This window comes from Podarcis cretensis, assembly GCF_951804945.1.
Source record: "Podarcis cretensis genome assembly, chromosome: 10".
Lineage (NCBI taxonomy): Eukaryota > Metazoa > Chordata > Lepidosauria > Squamata > Lacertidae > Podarcis > Podarcis cretensis.
The window spans coordinates 75878164-75891170 of record NC_137179.1 but is presented as its reverse complement, the minus strand read 5'-3'; the positions used below and the strand labels follow the sequence as shown (position 1 = coordinate 75891170).

The 13007-nt window shown below is 44.6% G+C and overlaps 1 protein-coding gene across 5 annotated transcripts in view; it reads right to left on the bottom strand.

Annotated features, from left to right (window-relative positions):
- The window catches only part of FRMD4A (FERM domain containing 4A), a 434151-nt gene that overhangs the window by 275440 nt on the left and 145704 nt on the right, over positions 1-13007 (bottom strand). The window contains exon 1 of one of the 5 annotated variants that reach the window (XM_079993566.1): positions 12473-12706. The exons of the other annotated variants lie outside the window; for them this stretch is intronic. Within the exon in view, the coding sequence (XP_079849692.1) occupies positions 12473-12565 (93 nt within the window). The 5' untranslated portion in view covers positions 12566-12706. Of the gene's footprint in view, positions 1-12472; positions 12707-13007 lie in introns of those variants that run through there. 5 annotated transcript variants of the gene reach the window in all.

The window sequence follows — 13007 nt, the reverse complement described above, 5'->3', positions numbered from 1 at the left end:
TGCTGAAGCTGACAGGGAGTGGAGGCAGGAAGTTTATATACATCAACAACAAGAGGAATTTGAGAGTCACGAGACTGTGGATTTTGAGGAAAAGGAAGGTGGACTGGTAATTTTGCAGATGTCAAGGGAGAATTATAGCTGGGGCCTGGCATGCAGACAACAAAGGAGAATAAAAACTTGAGGTGGAAAGTTTGGACTGAGTTGGAAATTGCAAATTTGAGAGTGGAGCACCTCATTAGCATTAATCTTAAATATGGAGGGCCAACTGGAAAAATCATGGATCTTGTTGGGTCAGAGCCCCTTCGAGCCTTGGGACTTAACCTAAAGGACTATCCAAGAGGCCGGCAGAGAGGAACTGAGGGTGACTTGAGAGCCTCGGACGTGAGATCTCCAGGTTAAACAGTATTGATTGATGAACATTTATTGGGGACCAAACCGGGAAAGGGGGGTTGGAGTTTGGTAATCCAAAGGGTACAGAATTTTTAATTACTTACTTTTAATTTGTTTTGATATTTGTATGGAAGTTGGGAAAGCTATGGAAGGGAAATATTGACTTTAAGAAATATGTTAAAGAATAAGAAATGATGTATAAGATGTTTAAGATTAGATAAGCTAAAATTGGTGTCTAAAATGGTTAAAAGGAAATGAAAATGAGGAATGTAATAATAATTTTATGGAAGAATGAGGAAAGGTAAAATTACAGTATGTCAAAATTATTAAGTTTAAGGTTGAGAATTAAGTAATAAGGATTTGCAGGACCCTGATGTTGGGAAAGATGGAGGGCACAAGGAGAAGGGGACGACAGAGGACGAGATGGTTGGACAGTGTTCTCAAAGCTACCAGCATGAGCTTGACCAAACTGCGGGAGGCAGTGGAAGACAGGAATGCCTGGCGTGCTCTGGTCCAGGGGGTCACAAAGAGTTGGATATGACTAAACGCCTAAACAAAATGGAAAGAAAAGCAATGAACTGAAAGCAAAGCAAACATTTTTACCCCACCTAACCAGTGGGGTAAAATCCATAGAATTTTTGTCGAAATACTGTACAATGAAAATGACACTGTTCCCCACTGAAGTGTCAGTGCAACCACATTATTTGTTGCTTCTTAGGTCTCATTATTGTTTCACAAGGAATTCATCTAACATATTATGAAGAGACATTACTCACCGTTAATACTAAAACACAAGTTTATATTTATAGAATGGGTGTCACAAGCTAAGAAGACTTTAAATTTAAATTAGGACTTGCTTTATTTCAAACTTTGTACCACTCTAATTATACCTTCTAAACATTGCTATCATACTGAGCATGCAAACAGCAGTGGAAATTAATCATTTGTTCTGCACCCTAAAACTTTGCATTTGAAGTCAAAATAATGTTCACAACAATGTTAATAGCTATAAGGCTTAGAAACAAAGTTCTCTTTGACACTGAAAAAAAGAGAGCTTACAAACAACATCACTAACACACACACACACACACCAGTTATAGGGTTGCAATATTTCAAGAAGTAAAAATCTGAAGACAAAATGTTGTTGAGCTGCTCACGACGGAGCCTGAACCAGAACCGCCCCCCCCCCCACATTGTTATTTTTTAAAAAACCCAAATCCAGGTCATTTGCTTTAAAATCTAAAATTCCCCCTGGATGAGCATGTAGGACCCGCTAAAGAGGACACGTCCAGGAATTCCCAGACGTATGGCAACCCTACAGTAGTATTATACCAGCTGATGGGAAGTCCAGGTGAGGAGATGGGCTTGTTGTGCTCAGATTCTGCTTGCAGACTTCCATTGAGCATCTGGTCAGCCACTGTGAAAACAGGAAGGTGGTCTAGCTGGGCTTGATGTAGCAGGGATTCTTCTCATGTGCAGACTTTTTAATTCTCTGCTTACAGCATTGTGCATATAGGATCAAGGGTTGGGGGCCTGAAAGGACCACTCTTAATTTTCCAGTGAAAATTATACCACCACACTTACACCACCAGATTTACTGGTAGTCTGTTTTGAGTTGTCATGCTGTTTAAAACCATCAAAAAGTATTCAGCAGTTTCTAGGTATAGGAGCGCCCAGCACTGGTGAAGGAAAAATCCAAAATGTAGTATGTTTATGGAAAGGTCAAATTAAGCCTTCTAAAATGCTGGTGCAGAGGTCAGAAAAAATAATAATGTCAGATTAAGAAAGTACAACTGAAGGGCAAGTCAGCAGTCGTTATGTCAAAGCACTTCCTCAGTGACAGTTTTATTATTTAGACTGCCTTTCACATTTTCATAAAAAGGTTCATTTGACTATATGTACAACATAGTGTCATGCATGCAAATTTTGCACTTCTTAATTTCTTACAAGAAAAGAAGCCAGAATACTCATGATGGTATCCTTTTCCAACTCTTCTACAAAGTGATCAATTCATATACAGTACTTTGTAATACATTTCAGCAACAGCTGAACAAAGAGGCATTGCTGTTAATGAAGTTTAAAGTCTGGCACTAGCAATGTTGCTTATGAGAGCCAAAGCTCATAAAAACAGCAGCTTGAAATCCATTCAGTAAAGGTTTTATATTCCTAAAGCCAGAGTTTAAACTGATTCATCATGATAGAGAAAAGGGGTGGGGAGGCTTTTTGCTCCCAGTGGGTGAGGATTCTTGGGGGGGGGTGGTATGGCCACACAGTGCTGGATTCACTCGTGGAGGCCAGGAAGAGTCTCACCTGAGCCCAGCTGGCCCCTCTCTCCCCCCCGTGCGCCTCAGAGGACCAGGTGGGGGGAACCCCCAGGACAGTACATGGGGGGAGGGGAGAACATGCTATGTGGAATTCTTCCCACACTTTCAGCACACAGGGAGACTTGTTCAACATGCTTGCCCTTCCTGTGCCCCCCCCCCCCCAGTGCATGGAGCATGTCTCTGGGGTTGCTGGGCGGGGTGTTGAGTCTCCAGTCACCAGCAATTCCACAGCAACCAGACTTGTTACATCATTTAGTACACACACCCCAGTGTTCCCAGTGCAGCCAAACTATTTCCCCTGAGTTGTGGGTGGGGTTCTCCAGAGCTTGGCAGACCAGGAGGGCATCAGCTAAGAGCCACATTTGGCTTACAGGCCACAGATTGCCTGCCTCTAATACAGAAGGAGCCAAGCTAAAACAAAAATGTAGGAGGTCTAACACACAATCTGTGCTGCTGGATCAGCCTGAGCAAGATTTCTGGTGGGATGCATTCCCTGCAAATGCTAAACCTTTATTAGCTGCTCGTTCATTTCTAGCTATGTTAAATGTTGACAGAAATTCATTGCAATGCAACTGAGCTGTGGTTTAGAGGGGCTAACTGGTCTGCTCCAGTGCAGTTTCCATTTGCTTTGATGGAACTTGTACAGCCTATGTTCCTGGCAGACTGTTCCCAGATATAGCTTTAAGAGCAGTCTAGTCAACTGTATGCAATAATCTGGCAAATTTCAGTAACAAGACAAGAGGAATGCAAGAAATGAATTGCTCAATAGTAAAAGGTCATGTTGAGAAGCCTGGGGAATGTGGGAAAATCTCCCATGGACTTCAGTTTGTGAATCAGACAGGCTCTGGCTGCTGGAAGCAATACTCCAGTCACTAATGGAAGGGCTCCTCCAGAATAGTCATTTAGTAATTACAACCTTTGACTCTCTTCTGGCTCTGTATCTCTTCTCATTAGATATTTATTTTTGGAATGAACTCCTCACCCCACACTGAGTGTAAACTATTCTCAGGACCGCAAAACATGTATTGATTTTGCTTTGCTTTTTTTTTTTTTACTCTGTGCCTGTAATGGTAATAATAGGCATCTACCAAGTTCTGTATCTCCTGCCCTTTGGAGATTCTGCGGGGCTTGAAGGAGAATGGGCAGAAGTAGAGAAGGGGGTGTCAAAGGAGTCATAGTGTAGGGTGCTGTTTTTAATTAGGGTCTTTCTATATACATAGAATCATAGAATCATAGAGTTGGAAGAGACCACAAGGGCCATCGAGTCCAACCCCCTGCCAAGCAGGAAACACCATCAGAGCACTCCTGACATATGGTTGTCAAGCCTCTGCTTAAAGACCTCCAAAGAAGGAGACTCCACCACACTCCTTGGCAGCAAATTCCACTGTCAAACAGCTCTTACTGTCAGGAAGTTCTTCCTAATGTTTGGGTGGAATCTTCTTTCTTGTAGTTTGGAACCATTGCTCCGTGTCCGCTTCTCTGGAGCAGCAGAAAACAACCTTTCTCCCTCCTCTATGTGACATCCTTTTATATATTTGAACATGGCTATCATATCACCCCTTAACCTCCTCTTCTCCAGGCTAAACATGCCCAGCTCCCTTAGCCGTTCCTCATAAGGCATCGTTTCCAGGCCTTTGACAATTTTGGTTGCCCTCCTCTGGACACGTTCCAGTTTGTCAGTGTCCTTCTTGAACTGTGGTGCCCAGAACTGGACACAGTACTCCAGGTGAGGTCTGACCAGAGCAGAATACAGTGGCACTATTACTTCCCTTGATCTAGATGCTATACTCCTATTGATGCAGCCCAGAATTGCATTGGCTCTTTTAGCTGCCGCGTCACACTGTTGGCTCATGTCAAGTTTGTGGTCAACCAAGACTCCTAGATCCTTTTCACATGTACTGCTCTCAAGCCAGGTGTCACCCATCTTGTATTTGTGCCTCTCATTCCCCCCCCCCCCAAGTGCAATACTTTACATTTCTCCCTGTTAAAATTCATCTTGTTTGCTTTGGCCCAGTTCTCTAATCTGTCAAGGTCGTTTTGAAGTGTGATCCTGTCCTCTGGGGTGTTAGCCACCCCTCCCCGTTTGGTGTCATCTGCAAATTTGATCAGGATGCCCTTGAGTCCATCATCCAAGTCGTTGATAAAGATGTTGAATAAGACCGGGCCCAAGACAGAACCCTGTGGCACCCCACTAGTCACTCTTCTCCAGGATGAAGAGGAACCATTGATGAGCACCCTTTGGGTTCGGTCAGTCAGCCAGTTACAATTTTGGTTTTTTGTGCAATTGGCACATCTTCCTGAAATGCAGTACCTCTGTAGCTTCCAAAGTGCAAAGAATTGCAAAGTACTTAAGCAATTCTTAAGTAGACCATAAGCAGAGCGTTCTGGATCCTATTTCAGGGGTTGCAAAGCATACCCTCCAACATTCCACAGATAAAAATTTCTCACTCCCCTGCAACTGACCCTCCTTGACCCGCCCCAAGCATTTCCTATCAAAATAAGGGCAACTGCCACCACAACTACACCAATGGGACACAGCACACATGCCCTCCACTGTCCTGAGCCAACCCTTTAATCCCGATTTTGTTGTATTTTATTCTTTGGTAGATTTACAAAAGAAAAAGGCACATACCAATAAATACTGTTTGTGCTGGTTCAGGCCTACTTAATCACTCCTTCTGCAACACAGGGGTTCCACAGCAGGTATGCTGCTGCTGCTGCTGCTGCTGCAGGAACAGACCCTCCAAGTGTCCCTATTTTCCAGGGGCATCCCTGATTTAGAGAAGCTGTCCAGGTTTTGGATTTGATCCTGGAATGTCCCGCTTGTCCTTAGGACGTCCCTATTTTCATTGGATAAATGTTGGAGGGCATGCAGGAATGGCTTCTTAATGACAGCAAGCTTGAATACTTCACTTTTAACTACAGTGGTACCTTGGGTTACAGATGTTTCAGGTTACAGACACAACTAACCCAGAAATAGTACCTCGGGTTAAGAACTTTGCTTCAGGATGAGAACAGAAATCATGCTTCGGCGGCGCGGCAGCAGCAGGAGGCCCCATTAGCCAAAGTGGTGCTTCAGGTTAAGAACAGTTTCAGGTTAAGAACGGACCTCCAGAACGAATTAAGTGCTTAACCCGAGGTACCACTGTACTTAATCACCTACAGAGGATGTGAGGCCACCACTGCCATTTAGTGACCAAGCTAAGGAGAAAACCTGGCTTCTCTGTGCATGTATCAACCACAGAATCCTAGAATTATAGAGCTGGAAGGGATACAGGGTCATCTAGTCTATCCCCCTGCAATTCAGTTATCTCAACTAAATAATACAAGATGGATGGCCATCCAATCTTTACTTAAAAACCTCCAAGGAAGGAGAGTCCACCATCTCCTGAGGGAAACAGGAGGGAAACACTGGCAAACAGCTCTTACAGTCAAAGTTATTCTGAATGTTGAGTTGGAATCTCTCTTCTTGTAACTTGAAGCCATTGGTTTGTGTCATACCCTCCAGAGCAGGAGGAAACAAGCTCGCTCCATCCTCCATGTGAAAAGCCGTGAGATATTTGAAGATGGCTATCATATCTCCTCTCAGTCTCTTCTTTTCCAGGCTAAACATGCGCAATTCCTTCAACTGTTCCATCTATGCACTTATCTTGCCCTGCTGCGTTTTGTAAACACAAACGTTCCTCTTGCTTGTTATTGACAAGTTCTAGAAATGGGACGAGGCAGGAAGCACTTACTAGAGGCCTAGTGTGCATCTGATGTGCCCTCCGCCCTTTAAGTGAACAACCCACCTAGGGGCACTAGGTAGGTTCTGACAGACAGCTGACTCTGTAGTACCACGGTCTCCAGATCAACAACTTGGAGGTAGGGATGCCAAGCCAACGTTTAATTCAGCCCTGTCTTGAATCCGGCGACAGTTTGTGTTGAGCATGGCATGCCTCCATTTATCCCTCAAGACACCCATTCATGGGTGCAACAGAAGCATTACATCATTGTCTGATATTGGTGTTTCTTTTCCAGTCCATGCAGTTGAAAACCCCACCCATATATGTAAATTTCATAATGGTTTCTCTTTGGCTGATAGGCAGTGTAGTTAATCCCCTACACTGTAGTTTACCACTCCCATGGAACTAATGGTCAGTTTTGCTGTGATTGTGCATGCAGTTTTAATTCCAGGTATTCTTCTATGCAAGGTTTTCTGCATGGCAACACTCACACATGGGCTTTCAGGGGAGGCTCAACAAGGCCGGCCACCACCTTGGGGAGGCCCAATAGGGCCCTCCACTGCCATATTGCCAGCAGGGCCTGGCACATCAATATGGGGGAGGGCCTCAACCCCATCTGCACATACTTGGGGGGGGGGCTGCACTGTCCCCGGCCAATGGCGCCAATGGTCTGGCCATAGAGAGTTTTGTTAGCTAGCTAGGGAGGGGTGACTATTTAAATTACCTTTGCAATGCTCCTATCACACTGTTCTCTCCAACACAGATTGTGGGAAGGGGAGCACTGGCAGGGGTTTAGTGTTTGTGGGTTGAGGGAGGAAGAATTCTTATTTTAAAGAGTGGAGGGGAACTGCATCTCAGCCACATGGCTCATGGAGGTTCCATGGGCAGAAACATGGCAGACTGGTGGGAATGTTGCTTTATAGGGGTGGGGAACTTGCACTTCAGATACAGCACAACTGCATATGGAGGTTCCACAAAGAATTTTGCTTCAACGAATCTGGTAAATTTCATTATTCAACAGAAATATCACCATCCATATATATTTTTTGCTGTTTTGGAGCTCTATGGCTATCATTTTGTAAAAGCAAAGCAGTAGTACCATGAACCTATTCAGAAGCATGAAGGTTTTTATTTATTTATATTTTATATTATATTTATATATTCTTTCCACACATGAATGGAACAGTGGCAGTATTATCACATGGCCGACCGCTCCCAATCCTAATGTGGGGGGAAATAATTATTATTCTGGCAGCCATTCAGGCTTCCCCGGCTTGGACATTCCTACGGCTGCAGTCTTCGCATACTCCGTTCCTCCAGGATACGGAAAAGATGGTACCAGAGGAGCCCCTTTGCTTGCTGCGCGACTACTGTGCAGGCGAGCACTGGGGCACATGATGGGTGGCTACTGGGCAAGTGGAAGGAGCGGGAGGGCAGCTGGGCAGGTGCAAACTGGGGTGGGGGTGGGCATGAGATATGGTGGCAAAAGTCATGCAAACCTCAGTGGAAAAGAGTAGTCAAACAGCCCCAAAACACAGGCAGCCAGCAGCACAAACAGAAAATCTCTTTGATATATGAGGCTATTCCAATGGGAGATGTTGCGTAGCCCACCCTAAGGCTAGAGATGAACAACAGCACTCCCACCCCAGAAGAATACAAAAGGCAGACAGGACTACACAGAAAAGACCCACACCCCACGCTGCACTCTGGGAAGCCGCATCAAACATACAAAATGCAAAAGTGCTACAGTATGTGAAAAACATTAAAATTGAGATTCCAAAACAAATGTGGACATTACGTAACTATTACATATTTTAAGTGATTGGCCCCCACACTCCCACAACAAAAAGAGTTCCCAAAAAGCCACATGTGAGTGGAAAAAGTTAATCTGGTCGTACATTACAAAAGAAAGAAAGGGGAGTAAAGGCCACACTTCCTGCTTGCGCGAATTTTTTTCCCATCCCGACTTGGCAGTGGTTCCAAGATTATGCCTTTCATTTAGCTTGATGGCCCCAGCTTATTTTGCCAATCTTTCCCAAATACATGCTATTTTTCAGAGCAAATGTCTACTTCTACACAATCAAATGTTTCTTCTATGAATATAAAGATACATGCACATTCACACACAGAGAGAAATAGGGATGGATGACTGCAATGTTGGTTTCTCTCAATTTCTAATTTTTCCCATCTTAATTCAGTTCTACACATTACCATGGGAAATGGCGATTTTTTTTAAGCCTCCTGAAAATTTGTCAGCACTAAAGTGCAAATTTCTTCTAATATAGAGATTTTAGCATGCAATTTTCACTGATAAACTTTTTTTCATTCAATTTTTGCTAATATAATGCATGCTGTGTTATTTTCACCAATATATGCAATTTTTGCCACATTGTTCAATTGGAGAACTGCATCACAAAATTTGGAGAAGTGTGAATTTTGAAGAATATGTGTGCTTCCTGTATAGGTTCAAGAAATGTGGATCAGGTAGTTTTTCATTAAATCTGTTGAATTTCTCCCACATCCCTAAATGGCAGGAGCCGTTTCTCCTCAGATGACTTCTGAAACCTCTCCCCTGATCTTTCCTTCTCCTCTTCCTCCCGATAGTGGGAGGAAGTAATCAGCTAATTAATGCTGTCCAGATGGAGGGTCAGTCTGGGACAGTTAAGGCGCTGGTGTTTGTTGTCTCTTTTTAAATGCCATGCAAACATTCGTGAAACTAATGCAAGTTGATCCTCCGCCCGCCATCCCCTGTGTGCGATTTATCTCCTTAAGGTTTACTTAGGTAAGCATCTGGCTCAATGGGAAAGGCATTAATGAACACGCCAGAAGAAGGTTCATTCATATAACTGAGAACAGAACATTGCTCGGGCTTTATTCACCTCACTTTGCAATTTCACTAACTTTAACACAAAGAACCATGGCAGTTCAAAGGCCATCCTGACCATAACTTCACAAGCCTGGTTTTATTTGGATTTTCTGGCTTCCCAATCTCTAGAGTTTTATTTTAAGATGATATGATATCATGGACTGGCTGGACACAGAGGCATGGGGGGAGGAAGCAGTTGGGAAAGCCCCAGGGGAAGAAGGCTCAGAGTCCAGGGATTGGTGGTGGGACAACAATGAGTGGTCAGAGGGAGAAGACTGGGAGGAGGGGGAAGCTGAAGAGGTAACGGGGCTCAGTGAGCAGAGGAGGGAAACCAAGAGGCAGAAGTGGGGCAAGCTGGTGAAGAAGCCAAGGTGTCTCCCCCTCCCCTAGAAACAGGCCTGTTGGCATACACGCAGACTATGTAGGAAAGACCTGGAGGAGGAAGAGATTTAGGTAGCTGTGGGAAGGTGGGGATCTTCATCCTCCACAACTGCCCCAGAGGGGCAAGACCTACCAAGACGAGTTGCTGTGCTCATTAGGCCAGGCTTACCTGAGCAGGCCTAGTTTCCGCCAATAAAGAGTGAACTTACATACCCCATGTGATTTATTGCTGGTTGGCTCCCTGACACATAAGCCATTGGAAGGTGATTGCCGCCTTTGCTGGAAACCTTGCTAAATGCACAGAAGCCTTGCTAGAAACACTAAAATAAAAATTCTTCTCTCTCTCTCTCTCTCTCTCTCTCTCTCCCTTCCTAAAATAAGAATTCAAAACCTTTCTTTCGCCTACTAATGTGCTATTTTTTAAAAGAAGGGAATCAAAGAAGCATGTTGTTCGGAGAAGGTCCTTTTGATCAGACCCCTTTTAGCCAGATGACTGAGGTTCAAGGTTTTGTCTCCTTGGGAACTCTGCTTAATCAGCTTCATGACATTGATGGTTTCCCTCACAAAGTCACGAGTGTGCAGTGGTGCTCAGCTGCTCTAACTGAGCAAAAGCCATGAAACAACGGCAGGATGTGACAAGCCTGGCAGTTGCTGCACAGCTGCCATGCGTGCAGAGGGCAGCCCCACTGCCCGAGGCTCCTGGATCTTGGATAGGTTAGCACTGTGTTCCAGTCCCAACTCATATGTCTTCTAGGTTTTTGGACAGTTCACAGCATAATTAACCCAAAGCTCTGAATTTACTCACTCGGTTTTTATTAGGTCATTGCCTCTCTTCTGCCCAGCTGTTTCATGGCTGCACACATGTAGAGCTCTCCTTCTTTCATTGTGCTATTTCATTGTGATGCTTGGGTGATATTGAACAGAAACCAATGTGGAGAGGAGCTTGCTAAAACATTGCAGAGATAGCCAAAGAATGGTAGGTGGGAGGGAGGGAGGCAAAAGGAGATAAGACAGCACAGGCACTAGGGTGGTGTGCCTGAGGAATGGTCCTCAGAGATCAGCATCCACCACTAATGGCATCACCCATAGGGACGTGTGCTGGCCTTGGAGAACCCCTGCCTAGGTACACTATGAGGACATCTGCTGCCATCCATTTGCAAGCAAGCACCCTCCTCTCAGTTATCATTCAGTGGCAGCAACCAAGTATTACAAAGCCACCACTGCTGAACACAAAGGAGCTGCAACACCTTAAATTTTGCACAGAATTGAATCATACCGAAGCTGCCTGAACATTGCAGTTTTCCATAAAGCAAATCCTCCTTCCCCAACACTCGTATACAGGGGCTCAGGTTGACACTGCCTTCACTTTTTCAAGGAATTGCCTACTTGTCACCTTTCCTTCCCCACATAAAAATCACACAGTGAAAATGAGCCCTGCTCACGCATTTGATACTAATGGACCTGCTAGCTAGGGATTATGGGAGTTGTAATCCAAAAACAGGTGTCGACCCAAATTTGGGAAACCTTGCTCTAGATTATACGGAGGGGCATGAGAAGCATGAGTACTCCTCTTTCAGTGTAATTCCATATAGATCAAAAGAAATACCTATCAAAAGATCTGCATATTGAAACAGGTCTCCTCTGCAGGTCCCCAACATGGCTCTTGTGTATAACAAAATACCCCACTACAGCAGTGGTAGTCGGGGGGGGGAGTAGCCAAAAAGTAAAGAAGAGAGCTGTGGCACTTTAAAGATTTGGCCATTTATTATGGCCTAAGCCCACAAAAGCTTGTGCCACGTAATCAGTATGTTAGCCTGAATCATAAGTGCAGACTATGTTTGGCCTTAGGTGCCTAGGCAACCACAAAATTTAAATGAAAGGGCTGCCCCCCCCACTCCACTTGGCGGCATGTGCACACCGTGGGGCATGTGTATGTCATGTTGGCATGCCCCTGCGATTTTTGCAAGTGACATCGGCACACCACAGGCATGCCAACATCACACAGGCACATGCGCATGCCCCGGTCACCCGCTGTCACAGGGGCAAGGTGGCACACCTGACCCGAATATATGAGGATCTACAACTACCCAGTAGCTGGCAACCACTTCCTGAGGACAGTGTAAAGCAACAAGGTGAACTATAGGACATTTCCCAAGTAAACTTGAACTTCAAGCTAAATAATGCACATTGCTTCGTATTTCAGAACCTTTCTAAGTCCTACTTCGTACATTGTTTCTAGAATGGAATAATCTTATACATCATCTTGTATCCCAAAGCAGTAGTTGCTGCCTTAGAACCTCCAGGAATACAGATTAGCTGCCCTCCCTACCCGTTCTAGCCTTGGCTACCACTCTTCATCTTCCTATAGCCCTGCCCAATATTGATCACTTGGCACTGTAAGGGAAATTCCATTAGCGCCAGTTACCATAATAAATCATGGCCAACCAGCACTAATACTGATTACAATTTTAGCTAATCTTCATTAGTGGTTATTAGCATACAGCCACAACCAGTAAATCATAACTACTGATTTGGCATAAAGACCAGAATAGCCCACATATGTTTTATGCTATCAAGCCTGCAACTTCCAACCAGTATTGGTTATTATTATGTAGTCAGCTTGCTTGGCTGTCTGCATTGCATCATCATATAGAGGCATCACTTGGCTTTAATACCTTAGGATAGCCTAAGGTTAAAGCACCATGGGTATAAAGGGGGAGCAGGATATATCCACCGGGTGAGTGTGTGTGAGAGAGATAATATGTACACAAAAAATAGCTGCTTACCCTTTCTGCACTGTGTCTTCTCAGAGATCCATATGGTATTTTGAAGAGAAATTTTCGGCTCCTGGTTGGTGTCACGGCTGCCTGCACCACCATAGTGCAGTGCAAATCTCTCTCTCTCTCTCTCTCTCTCTCTCTCTCTCTCTCTCTCTCTCTCTCTCTCTCTCTCTCTGTGTGTGTGTGTGTGTGTGTGTACACGTCTCTGTGTGTGAGAGAATGAATGATCAGCCCAAAGAAATTTCCTCTGGGATGACTTAAGGAGTTCCCAGCTTGCAAATAACAAATGGCTCAGTGGGTTGGTTGTTTTCTCCCCGCCAAAAAAGAAACCAAACCCACTAACAAAAAACTTTAGACCATGAGTCAATATGTGGCTTGTTTGAAGTAGAGAGGGGAGGGAGAAGCCCACCCCCTTCACAGCATGCTTCAAGCAGCGTATCTTTAGCTCTGGTTATATTTCTCCCAGCACAAAAAGACTGCTGTGCCACAGAGGTGGAAACATTCTGCTTCTGGGGGGATTGTTCTAAAAATGTCAGCCTCG